At 41.8% G+C, this 14224-nt stretch overlaps 1 protein-coding gene across 1 annotated transcript in view; it reads right to left on the reverse strand.

Annotated features, from left to right (window-relative positions):
- The window catches only part of LOC131694303 (E3 ubiquitin-protein ligase AMFR-like), a 139989-nt gene that overhangs the window by 14198 nt on the left and 111567 nt on the right, over positions 1 to 14224 (reverse strand). The window contains exons 8-9 of the mRNA XM_058982927.1: positions 6797 to 7142; positions 5886 to 6734 (exon numbers count right to left, since the gene is read on the reverse strand). Of these exons, the coding sequence (XP_058838910.1) occupies positions 5886 to 6734; positions 6797 to 7142 (1195 nt within the window). The remainder of the gene's footprint in view (positions 1 to 5885; positions 6735 to 6796; positions 7143 to 14224) is intronic.

Genomic DNA, 14224 nt, shown 5'->3' on the forward strand with positions numbered 1-14224 from the left:
CAGTGCACCTCGAAGCGACAAGTGATCTATCCACGAATACCTTCATTAACGTCCTCAAGCGGTTCGTATCCCGGCGCGGATATCCGAACGAAATATAGTCGGATAATGGGACCAATTTCGTTGGAGCTGATCGTGTTTTGCAAGAGTTTGTCGAGAAAATTAAGTCGCACAGCAAAGGGACCATTCATAAATTACGTAACGCAAAAATTGCCCAAAATTGACTCCCCCCTCCCCCCCCCCCATGTAACAAATTGTCACAAATTTAGTTATCCCCCCTCCCCTATTACGTAACAAATTCCTTGAAAAAAATGTTTTTTCTTCGATGAAAACATGTTACGTAACGATCTAGCTTACTCCCCCTCTCCCCTATGTCACAATATGTAACAACTTCTCGAACCCCCTCCCCCCCTAAAAGCGTTACGTAATTTATGAATGGTCCCAAAGAAGCAAGCCGATATTTATCCACTCTTGGCATAAAATGGACATTTAACCCTCCATCAGCACCGCATATGGGCGGTATATGGGATGATGCTTTCAAGAGTACCAAGAAGCACCTAGTAGCAGAGCTTGGGGACGAAGCGAACACATTTGAAGACTTGTCGACAATCCTATGTCAGGTTGAAGCATGTCTTAACTCGAGACCATTATATGCGTTATCCAGCAATCCGGACAGTGTTGAAGTTTTGAGTCCTGGACATTTCTTGATCAAACATGCTCTAGGGCTTATAATTTTAGATGCTTACGACTGCAGCCCCGACAAGAGGAGAGGCAGCCAGGGCAATTGCCCTGGGGCCCGGGTCGTATTTGGGGGCCCGCGTTTTTACCCGGAAGATGGGCGAACACGTCCGGTATTCAAAGAAGAGCAAAAAATAGCTATAGTAATTTCTTTGTAATCATTTGTCTTCTTAAATTGTTAGATGATGAAAGCGTAAAAAAATGAAAACTTTATTTTATAGTTGACATTTGATGGAATACACTACAAAATATTGAGAAGCCAATTCAAAGTATTTTCGAAGAAAGCAATAGAGCGTCAAACAGAAATACTAGCCAACGGACAAACGCGTCCGTCCTCTTTTACGTTCGCTTCTTTGCTGGTGGTGCCGGTTGTTGGCTTGGAGTCACTGGGCGTGATTGTTGTAGTGTGAATATTTGTTTCTATCAGACCCGTAGGTATTTGTTTTGTAGCCGTTTGTGGTTTGGCATAAGGTAACGGTGTGCTGTTTACGGTTATAGTAGGTGGACTTTTCTTAGCTGCTTTTGCACAAAGTCTTCCGTGGTGCAGTGTCTTTTTGTAGAATTCGCGCATAGGAATCTACCATGGTTGCATAACCAGTATTGTCTGATGAAACGTCCCATTTTCGGTTGATCCGCATAAAATGGTTACGTATGAAAAAGTTGGTTCATACGGAAGCATTCTCACCACTAGAATAACGTTAGGGACATCCGGGAAAATGCGAAGTTACAGATCTTATGGAAGCCACTTCTCCGTATCCTTGACATAAATTTGTTAATCACGATGTCAGGGGCGTGTGGAGATAATTCGTGTAAGCACATCTCTCTAAGTCCTGCGGAGATGATGTTGTTAACGTGGCAGCTTTCGTTGGTGTTCTGCATGTTGTTCCACGAAACAAACGACTGTGCTTCTTAATGTTTGATATGGTGTATTTGCAGGGCGTTAACTTCTCCCAGATTGAGCACAATCTGCACATTTCGTAATTGTTTCACTTCCTGAGTTGTCTGCAGTCGTTTTTGCCGTGTATCTATAGCAGAACGATTTTTAGTTTCTACTCTGGGCGAGATGAGAAGGTAGACCCACCTTAATTAACCGGTGATTAAAATGGATAATTGTTGTATTCTTATAGCAAGCTCAAAGAGTTTTTCTTCTAAAAGTGCATTGTGTCGAGATAGAACGGTGATTTTAGGCCTCGCCAAAGATGCGTGTGATGTCTATAGGAACATAATTATAATGTGCGAAATAAAGAAATCAAATCAGTTCAGTTCATCCAATAGCAGCAGTACTCGGTAGCCCACTGTACTTGCAGTTGATTAATTAGAGTTTTATTATTGCGTTCTGTGTCTATATTGTTGTCGGTTCCTACATATTCTTACAGCATATCAAAACCGGCTCCTGCGTTAGACATATCTCATTGTTTATTAATTAAAGATGCATAAAATCTACGATTATAAATAATTTTATTGGGTTCAATATGAGATAAACTTATGTAAATTGAAAATCCTTTCGATTTAATTATTTTAAATGAGAATTTCGAAGTGATTCTTCTGCCTTCTCATTTTGCTTACAACAAAAGCTAGAAACTGCTCCATTGCTACCAGCAAATGAATCAATCCGTGTGTCGCTTTGTCTGCACAGTAGAAGCAAAATATCGTGTTCCAACCGAATATGTCGAAAAATATGAGTGACGATTACAAGCAGAAAGTGGCCTATTGTGGTCAAACTTACTCCTGTTTGCCTTTAGAGACGGTCTTTAAGATCTATTGTTAAAAGTACAAAGCGAGCTAAAGATGGCCGATGTTTACACCCTACAATGTCACCATGTTAGACATAGCGTGCTAATTATGTTCCAGCTTCAATGCACCTAAAATGTAAAGCATTAAATCTAGCACTATATCGACATACAGAACATAGACATCGTGCTAAAAAGCTAAATTCTATGAAGCTTTTATAGAAATTCGAAGTGCAAATATAGAATCTTCTTATACTGCTTTAAGATACCGAACAATAACAAATATACGCCGAAACTCGTATGACTTCATGTAATAATGATACAATAAACTTATAATCAAAATGCAAATTCTGCATGATTTTTCGAAAAAAAATACAATTGCAAATATAATCCACGTTTGCGTAATTTCAACTAAACGTCTAGGTAGAGTTAGCATTAAACCAAGTATACATACAAATCTCTTTACAGATTAGTGATCAAACGCGTATACCAAATCGAGACGAGATTTTCGACTGCGGATCGAATCCCATTTCTATAGGCACCGAATCGTCAATTCAAACAGTCGACATGATAACCGAAAGAAGCGAGGAAGGGTGGGTACGTTATCGAAAGTTATTTTTTTCTTTTGCTCTGTCAATAAAGAATGGAAGAGTTACTTTTAAAAAATATGTCTCTATGTTAACATTGCTGACAGGCATTAAGACGCTTCTGAACTAGCTCTATTCTGGCACACTATTTCGCCTTTTCCGACACTAAGTGTGCTTTAATGATCTTTATAGAACTATGAAGCCGTAAAGAATATGTTTTGTATGTGAATATAGAACATATCCAAAGCCATTAAATAATAGTTCATGGTCTCTTGGATATTTTCCTTACCCCTAACCTAACCACTTCCCCAATCCTTCCCATCAGGGAAATCATGAAAGACGATTCATTGCAAGGCACAAATCTCTGATCAACATTGGGAACGTGCCATTTGAGCTAGACGCTACTGATTCCTGAGTATCCGCAAATTGAAAAACTCGTAGCTATGGCAGTTTTACTTGCTTTGGATACCACAGAATAAGAAGTTGTCGAAATTCACCTGGCTGGCACGCTATCTGTGGATGTGGCAATATGTTTCCCATGGCTGAAGAGGTACTAACTCATACTGAACTAGAGGGCTTAGTTTTAATAGGGCCCGGCAGTAATACAAGCTTTGGGGCCCGACGCGGCTATCGACGGCCCTGTTTACGAGAAAGGTCCCACTCTACCAACTCTATTTACAATTCATCCCAAAAACTCTGCTTCATTCTGTGCGAAGATTGCTAACTAATTAAGTTTTCTTAAGCGGCTCTTGAACTGTTCGCATATGCCGTCAGTGGACGTTGAGGCGATGCAGACGCCATCCACAAAACTACAACGATATTTGTTAAATATTTATGCATAAATCGTTCAAATGCTCCAAACTTTCGGGGGGTACTAGTACCAGTCGATGACACCATACTGGCGAAAAGAGGAACCGATTCCGTTTTGGTTACCAGTCAGATTAATCTTTAACCGGTGGACCTCTGACGAAGGTGCGATTTTCCTGGAGACTTCCTGAAGGCGCTAGCTGTGCTGCTGCAGCTACCTGATGTGTACCAGAGAAATCACCTTTTTCCGCTATTTCCGCAGACTTAACTTCAAATAACTACTTCGATGCTCGACGGCATTTATTATAAAAACTTTGAGGTGTTCTTCATTGACATTGAGCCCAACAGATAGCTCTTGCATTTTGCCAATAAGATGGGCATGTCACCCAGATTCCAAGAGCTCGAAGCAAGAGATTGGAGGTCCTTCATTTATATGTATATGTTTATCTCAAGTGAAGCACCAATTGGCTAACAATGATCATGTAAAAAATCTTGTCTGATCATGTAAATCCCAACAAGGGCGAATCGCGCCTCAGTCTAAGCAAACCTCAGGATCCCACTTCAAAAATCTGAGAGTTTCACCGAAACAGTATTAGCAGCAACTGGGATATCTGCGTTGTCGTCTACCCTTTTTCTAAGGGAACGTTGTGAAATTTTTTGTTGTATAACATAGCAAATATCGCGTCGAAGTCACCAGTCTGGGGTCAGAACAATGAAGCAGTAATAAAAACGCTTGCAATCCAAAACGATTAGTTATAACGTTTTTCGTTTCAATGGCCTTTTTATTGTTTTAACAGGTGTGACACCCGAACCCTCCGGACATTTATGTGACCGCCTGGTACTCAAAGACGTTTTCGCTAAAATTTTTGAACATTTGAAGGTGAAGAAATAACGACATTGTCTCTTTAAAACAGCTTAGATCTGCGTAGATCCACTCCAGTATCTAATCTGTTGCTTCTTTTTCCTTATGCATTAAAATGAGGCTGGGTGACGGGCATAGCGTAGTTGGTGAATCGATTGCCTTATACGCAGTCCATCTGGGTTCGATTCCCAACCCCGCACATAGGGTAAGAGATTTTCCCAAAAGAGATTTCTCTAACCCGAAAAGAGGCGAATGACCCTAAGGTTAAAACCTCAATAATAATAATAAAAAAGAATGAGGCTGCACATGCTTCATGAAATTTACCAATTTGCATTCAACTACGGCTGTCCTATCAAGCAGTTTCTTCATACTCGAAACAGACAAAATACCAAGTCTTCGGTGCCACGATGCATCATCGGAAGAAAATGTGGAGAATCTTTCGTCTTTTGCATGCTAGAATTAGGACGTTTCACTCGAGTCTAACAACATGACCGGAAAGCAAGCATAACTCATCAGTCTTCATGATGTGTCAAGAGCTTCACGAAGTTTTGCTTAAAGGTGATCACGATATCTGCTAGCATAAAACCATATGTTCATTAGACATAGAGCAAACAGTGCCGTGTTGATTTCTATTGTGATTTAGCTACTTATTGATTGCTAATCAAATATGAGTAGTTCCAACCTGAAAAGAAGTAAATATTATCGGTTGGATCCATTCGTCGGTAATTTCTACTTACTCTACGATAGCACTATTTTTTTTAGAAAGATCCAGTTTACCCTGACATAATTAAAATATGAAACATTAAAATTAAGCAAACTGAACTCTCCCACTTTTAGATTACCGCCCATTCCGTAAGCCCAGCGACGTTTGTTTTCCTTGTAATATATTGTGTAAACTAGAAGTCTCTAGGTAGAATGTAAATAAGAGCAACAACTAGACTCCAATAGAATTATCTCCGGTCTCTTGCAGCAACTACGAGGTGTTTGGTATGAATTTAGACTCACAGTCCAAGTACATAGCACTCAAAGTTCCATTAGATACTACAAGTGCTATGAAAGTGTCAATAGCAACAGAAAGAGTGTTGTAAAACCTCAATTATTACAATTTCCGCGCACTTGATAAAGAATCAAACCTCCAAAGAACCTGAAAGATAAGATACTCACTTTCTCCTCGCCACCATAAGTAGCTGCTCCTTTCTCCGCTGCAGTATGCGTTCCCGTTCCTCCGAGCTCTTGGAGAAGCGATCACCCAGCGGAACGTCGTCGAAGCTTTCGTCTCGCAACAGATTATCGAAGTTACCGAAAATGTTCGTACTCCGCTCAACCTCATAACCACTGCTGCCCGAAGTGCTCCCGGAAGGGGACGAAAGTGCCGAACCATTCGACCCGTAATGGCCAGGACTAGGATTGAACTCGGTCGCATTGACATAGTACTCATTGGGGGCTATGGCTGGGAAATCCGCACTGGAACCACCGGGCGTCTGTGCCGGACTATTAAAACTACTGTTGTTGCTGTCATTCAGCGTGCTGGGAGTACTGGGAGTGGTATTCTGTGTGGAATCGTCTTCGAGGAGATCGTCAAATTCCTGAAATCGCGCCGGTACCTGCAGGCGTCCTTCGAGAATGTTATCGATCGTTACTTCGATCGAACGGGAAATCTGCAGATCGGCAATCAGCGTGGACAGCGGGAAACGGGGAAACATTTCCTGTACATGGCGAGCCATGTTTCTTATCTGAGAGGTGTGATTGGCTGCTGCCGTTTCGCGAGGGATAGGTTCATTTCGAAGTACCGAATTGATGTGGGTAACTTCGACGGAGAAATTTGGCAACCAGGATACGTAACGGGAGCCGTTGAAGTGAAAGAAATGATTATTGCCTGTCCGGCCGGGCGTTTCGGTATCATCGATGTGGATATCGTTCTGTAGAATGTTTGCGTTGTTGTTATGTACGCTGAGTCCTAGTCGACACGTCGGGCAGCTTGTGTCCTGTTCCAGCCAGGATTGAAGACACGAGCTAAAATGAAAAAAAAAACAATGTTATTGAGTAGGTGGGAAGATTACTACATATTTACTCACTTATGGAACAAATGCGCACATGGCAGCTTCCTAGCAGTTTCCATTTTCTCCCAACAAATAGCGCAATTGTCCGAATTCTGCTTCAAATCGTCCGACGTCGCCAGCGGATAGGTCTTTTCCATGTGATTCAGAACCCACAGGTAATTGCGGTGCTTTTTGATTTTCCTCTGAATTTCGTTGATCAAACATCTGAGCTGCATGATAATCACCAAACTGGCCATCGAGAGGAAGATGTTACTCCACAGCAGCATATGCAGATGATGACCGAAATCAACGATGAGTGCGGCCACCTCAAATGACAACTCAATGTAGTAAGCCACTGGACCTCGTTTGTCCCATGAAATTGCTGAAACGATAAGACGATTAGCGATTAATGGACGTTGTCAGCGTATAATGATACGTGGAATTATCGAGTTTGATTGTCTCAATTAGCAGATCGCCACTGACTTTGCAAAAACGGCATTAAAATTTTAAGGGTTGTTGAACGAGTGGTTTCGTGAACAAAAAAAAATAACGTACACAACTTTCCAGACGCACAAAGGCATGACTAATCGAACCAATCCGCGTGAATTGCCGGTAGATCTCCGGTTCTGATTCGCCGCCTTGTAAACGCTAATTAGATTATGGCTTTCGGTGGCGCCTTTATTTTTGTTAGAACTATTTTTGCGTGACGGATGAGTGTGAAATTTTTTTTGTTGGTGATTGGGAAGCTTTTTTCAATCAGGAGTTTTACCTTCATAGAATCGGTTATCGGTCATCGCATTGACTTACTAGTCGAAAAAAGCAAAGCCTGAACTTTTCTGCTTACGGGACATCATCCGTGGCCAGTCGTTTGCTTGTGAGCACAAGATTTTTGGATTTACTACTAGATTAGCATCTATGTAGTGATCAAGTTGAATGCCAAATACTGATGAGACTAAGTCAATACGTTAATTCTAACTTATCAAAACGTAGCTCAATTTGATAGTTTCAGGAAGCATATTTATCGGAAACGAAATCCTAATCCTATCCTCACGGCTTAAACTCAAAAGAATCCTTTTCTGTTTGGCACCATCTCAATAAAATTCGTCCGAACAATATTCTCTGGTATTGGTATTGAACCATCGAAAGTACCTCAAGGGGGGGGGGGGGGCACGTCGTTTGGCATAAGTTCATTTGGCATAATGGTCATTTGACATAATGGTCGTTTGGCATAATGGTCGTCTGGCATAATTTAAAAAATACATTGAATTTTCTGTTACTAGGCGTTGATGAATAATGTGGCTACGCCACATCGCTTTAAACCCGGTGTTGTCCGACATCGCTCCGCTCCGTCGGACTTGAACTAGTTGATAGCCCTTATGTTTGAGTAACCCGGGCAAACGAGTTGATCACAGGTTTGCTCGCGAGGGGCCGCTGACGCACCATCGGAAGCCGGCGGATCCTTGGTCTCAGTTATGCGGCGATACCAAGGGTTAATTGGCTCATATTTGAAAGAAGAATCAACCCTTATGTTTAAGTAAACCGGCCAGACGAGTAAATCAACACTTTGCTAGCGAACTTATTAAACATGCAGATTAAAAGAGCTGCTCATGTTTGAAAGAAGGAGTCAACTTCTAATTTTGGGTAAAACGGGCAAACGAGTATATCACCAGTTTACTTGCGAGGGCCATTTGGTATAAAAATTTAAAGAACAGCTCATGACTGAATCAACCCTTATGTTTCTGGCAAATATACACATGTATATATATATTTGCCAGAAACAAGGATTGATTCTTTCTTTAAGACATGAGCAGTTCTTTGAATTTGTATAACAAAATTGCGCTCGCAAGTAAACTGGTGATCCACTCGTTTGCTCAAACTTAGGGGTTGATTCCTTCTTTGAAACATGAGCAGTTCTTTGAATTTATATACCAAATAGCCCTTGGCAATATCGCATAACCGAGACCAAGGGGGCGAGGTGGTCATCGACCCGCCGTTAGAAGCGGCGACCCTTCACCAGCAAACCTACGACCCACTCGTTTGCCCGGGTTACTCAAACGTAGGGGCTATCAACTAGTTTAAGTACCATATTTAAAGTGATGTGGCGTATGGTCGACAAACGGTGGGATAACAAAATTCTCACAAGTTTCCTATCTCATGCCTCCACGCGAGTCTAAGTCTATTGATGACATTTGGTCCTTAGACCGGCGACGACCGGGTGCTATCATCCTTCTGCCGATAGTAGCAGAATGAGAGGGTGCGAACAGATCTAGTCGAGAAAACATTGCCGTAAAAATGAATAGTTGATTGAAAATTAGCCCCAATACAAATAATCTGACTAGTATCTATGATCACGGGTGAATACGTATTGAAAATTCGCCGCGTCTGTTTTTATGAACCTACTTTCAAACTCCGTTATTGCTAACACGCCCGTGCATCAGGTAAACAATCCTTTATATTTCCCTTCAGTGTTCGTTATTATCGCTCGTATACTTGTATTCCACAAACAATCTGATATGGAAAATAAGAAATACTTTCCTTGATTTATAACATCTCGCGCTATTTTTGCCTGTATAATGTGTTATCACTCGGTAGTTTTCAAGCCAATAAATATATCGTAGAGAAGAAGTAGCGAATTCTGTCCAAATACTGTTGCAATAAATAGTGATCCGGCCCATTACGCAGATAAGATTAGCTTTTCTAGGCAATACTCCCACGGTCGGCCGTGTGGAGTTCAAATTGCTTTTGTTTAGGGAACATAGTATACTCTCGGTAGCCAGCTGCCCAGAGTTTAAAAAGAACCAAAAACTAAACAAGATCTATGCAAAATTCCCAAGCGGGAAATTTTTTGAACAAGACTAATTTCTTTGTGCATGAGGGCACATACCTTACATAAAGTATGGTTTTTTTGTTTCAGTGTTTCGGATTCTCCTCGTCAGTAACTAGCACCATCTGGGTGTTCAGTTAGACTATGTATCTGAACTAGTACCCAAATTAGCACTAGTTAGACACTAAATTCCAAAAAGTCACACATCTTGCGTGAACACCAAACCACTGGCTTATACCGAGTGATGTCTCGATAGTAAGCACAGAGGTTCTGTTTGCCGACGAGGAATATGAACCGAAACTGTCTTTTGGTAAACACTAAAACAAAAAACCATACTTTATGTAAGGTATGTGCCCTTTTGCACAAAAAAATTGGTCTTGTCCAAAATTTTTCCCACTTGGGAATTTTGCATAATTCCAGGCGTTTGGTACTTATACCAAAAGACAGTTTCGGTTCATATTCCTCGTCGGCAAACAGAACCTCTGTGCTTACTATCGAGACATCACTCGGTATAAGCCAGTGGTTTAGTGTTCACGCAAGACGTGTGACTTTTTGGAATCTAGTGTCTAACTAGTGCTAATTTGGGTACTAGTTCAGATACATAGTCTAACTGGACACCCAGATGGTGCTAGTTACTGACGAGGAGAATCCGAAACACTAAAACAAAAAAACCATATTTTAAACAAGATCTCTTTTTCGAGTGATCGTGCACTCGAAGACTAACTAAACAACTACCTAATAAAATATGCTTTACAGGTCGCATCGCTTGCTTGGAGCGAATCCTAGACCTGATACCCTTCCAAACTACCAACTCCGCGACACCTATGAAAGAGTCTGATGAATCGTCGTCCTTCCGTTAAGTAGGTGGAGCATCAACACTTCCTGTCTACCTTATCCTTTATCCTTCCCTGTGAACGATGGAGATGGGGGCGGCCGGCAATGATGGCTATCATGCTGTTGAGGTTTTAATATGGGTCGGATTGGTATGAATTCCTACTTACCATTTCCTAAGCATCTCTTATTAGATAATCAGCAGTCAAACATGATGAAGTCAGTGTGCAATCCCCCAAAATCATCGTCACAACTCAACGCATACTTAAAGTGATGTGGCGTATCCACATTAGGCGTCAACATTAAATATAACAAAGATTTCAATGTATATTTCAAATTATGCCAAACGACCATTATGCCAAATGACCATTATGCCAAATGACCATTATGCCAAATGACCATTATGCCAAATGAACATTATGCCAAATGAACATATGCCAAACGAAAGCATGTGTCACCTGCTGTTATGCCGAATGAACATTATGCCGAATGAACTTATGCCAAATGAACTTATGCCAAACGACGTGCTCCCCCTCAAGGGCTATCAATATACCATCTTCCACCACAGGCTAGTATTCTTCCAATGTTTCAGTTCGTTTGGACCCTTTTTCAAGAATTTGATAAATGTTGTTTTGTTGTCAGATTGGTTGTTTTTTTTTGAGAGTTGTCCTACTGGAGCTGTAGAGCTAGGTTCTCGGAAGGGCTCCCCGTCAGAATCACATACTACAATTTGCAGACGAGACAGGCAATGTCGCCCAAAAAACACTGCATTAGGCCAATTGTAGCGGGCCGTGATTCTGAATGTGATATTCATTGTACGGTTCAGGTATGTGCGGGCGTAGGGACTCGCGATCGCGTGTATCATCGCGAAGGGCTCGAACATTTGTACGTTAACGTGCTCGATCGCGTGTGCGTTTGTATGTCGCGTGTGCTAACGTGTATGAACTTCGCGTGTATAAATTCTATTTTATAACCGTGTGCCTTTCGCATATTCGCGTGTGTTCTAGAATGATCGCGCGCGGACCGTGAATCTGATACTTAATTTTTGATTTTTGGTGTACGGTTCAGATTCCAGAAGAAAGTGGGTTCTTACATATCATTAGAATTCCCATTCATGTCGCCGTAGAACGCGTGGTCTAGTGGATATGAGCTTTATTTTTTTTTTTTGATTGGTCCAACTGAATGTATGGACCTAAATTGCTAGAATGAAGGCTAAAGATTTCCGGACGGGACCGATTCATGATCGCGCGCGTTTGCGGGTTCGCGTTTGAGACCGCGTTTGTAACGTCGTAAGTACTAAAACGTTCACACAATTGCCGGAGTGTTATCAAGTTTACGCGATCTCGGGCATAGGTGTGCGTAGATGATCGCGAAGGGCTTAAGCGTTCGTATGTTGACGTGTTTGTCGCGTGTGCTCGCGTGTATGTGACTTCGCGTGTATAAATTCGATTTTGAAACTCTGCAGCGCTTCATATATTCGCGGACCGTCATTCTGATCTTTAGTTTTCGGTGTACGGGTCACATTCTGACAGAGAGAGAGAGAGAGAGAGAGAGAGAGAGAGAGAGAGAGAGAGTTACCCCATATCACAAGAGTTTCCGGTCATGTCGCCATGGAACGTTTTGTCTAGTGGATATGGGAGTTATTTTTCAATTTTATTACTTTTTTTATTAATTAACAAGGACCTAGATTGTTTGTACCGAGGATAGAGACTTCCGGACGATCCCGATTCATGATGGCTCGAGCACGGGAGTTTGTAGGTTGACGCTTGAGATCGTGTTGGTAAGTTTATGAGTGAGATTTTCACCTTATCACCGGGGTGTAATCATGTTTGCGAGTTCGTAGGTTGCTTGGAAAATCGCGAGGGGCTCTAACGTTTGTGCGCTGACGTGATTTTGTAACGTGTGTTCTTGAATGGTCTCGCGAACCGTGAGTCTGATATTAAATTTTCAGTGCGCGGTTTGAATTCTGGCAGAGAGTGGGATCGTTTATATCGATAGGGTTCCCGGTCATGTCGCCATGAGACATGTTGTCTAATAGGTATGGGCGTATTTTCTTAATTGGTCCAGCTGAAGGCATGGACCTAGGCTTCTAGGATCAAGGATAGACTTTCGGACGTGACCGAGTCGTAATCGCGTGCACGATGGCATTTTTGTAGGTTCCCGCTGAGACCGCGTTTGAGAATGTGTGAGTGTTAAGACGTTCACTATCACCATCTTTGTTGACCCAGCTGAAGACGGGTGTAGAATGGCAGTATAGGACTCGAAAAGAAGAAATAAAAGACAATATATGAGAGACGCAATAGATTAGATAGGTACAAGATACAGCTGAAGTTATGATCATCACATGAGACATACATTAGTACTTCAAACACTACTAATACTTGAATAGCCAATCACCACACATAGCACATCCTTTCTCAATTATCTATTTGTTACTGGTTGATTGTTGGTTATGAGCTGGTAAATAGAGGAAAGGTATAGAACAGATAAAAGGCTCATATCAGCCCTCCCGGCCTCCTCGACACACCACTATCGAGGTGTATTGCAATCAACATCTTGAAGCGGGCTTCTTATATAAATCAAATCCTCAGTAGTCATAATGTTTGGTGGATTATTAACATGAGACCTAATTAACCTCTAGGAGTAGAACTTGGTGCAAATAAAAACTAAAAAGAGCGCAGGTCCTTATATTTAGATAACTCTATTGAATCTATTGTGGCTTGATGATGCTTACAATACCGTCAATCCCATCAACCTGCGAGAGGGTGTTTTGTTGTCAGATTGGTTGTGTTACAATAATCGATTGTCATTTCGCTTTATAGGATTATCTGTTTCTATCGAGATTATACACGCTTTTTTGAACGCAAATATCTACACCGTTGTACTGACTGAGAAAAATGCGTTTTTGCGTTATCTGATTGGAAAACAAATTGTACAATTACTGAAAATAACGGAAATAATGAACTTGTGAAAGCAGTTATTATCTGTGCCATGATTGGTCCGTACAATTAGACCAACTGACCGAGCGAGCCAGACTCGTTTTCGTTGGAACATCAACCTATTGGACGATGGAAAAGGGCGGTTCTTGTTCGATGGCCGACCACCTTTGGGTTGAACGTAAACTGAACCGAGCGCAGCACACACTGTGGGCAAAACGTAGTATGCGAGGGACGCGAGCGTTGATTTTCTTGATCAGCCAATTTGGCTTCGGAAGTAAACAGAACCAAGCACATCATCGGGGTTCGTATGTGAGTACAACATCATTCGTGTGTTACACTCGTGCTGGCTACACCACACATACGCCCAGTATGTCTGGATGCGATAAAGGAAGAAAGGTGAAGGAAAAGACAAAATCCCGTTCGGTTCGAGTCGGTCTCCAGTTTCCTGTCGACTGAATCCATCGTTTGCCGAGAAAGGGTCACTACGCCGAGTGTGTCGGTGCCGGAGCACCCGTCTACCTAGCAGCAGCAGCAGTGATGAAATATCTTGCCGCCGAAGTAGTGGAGCTGACAGGAAGCACCACCCGCGATAAAAAAGACCAAAAAAGCCTGCGAAACCTAAATCGCAACCGATCGGATCGGATCAACAAAAAATAGCCATTTTCTGGGCGATTATTTTCTTCATATAAATAGCTAATTGGATTTTTTTCTAAATAGTGTACATTTTGAGGATTTGCCATTTTGTAAATTTTAACTACAAAGCCTAATTGGCTGGGCTGTAGTTCCTGGTCCGTAGCGATTGGGCTTCTTAACGCTACCAGTGATAGAGGCAGCTATGCGGACGGCCTTCATTGCTAACTGCTTGCAACT

This window comes from Topomyia yanbarensis, chromosome 3 (genome assembly GCF_030247195.1).
Source record: "Topomyia yanbarensis strain Yona2022 chromosome 3, ASM3024719v1, whole genome shotgun sequence".
NCBI classification, from domain to species: domain Eukaryota; kingdom Metazoa; phylum Arthropoda; class Insecta; order Diptera; family Culicidae; genus Topomyia; species Topomyia yanbarensis.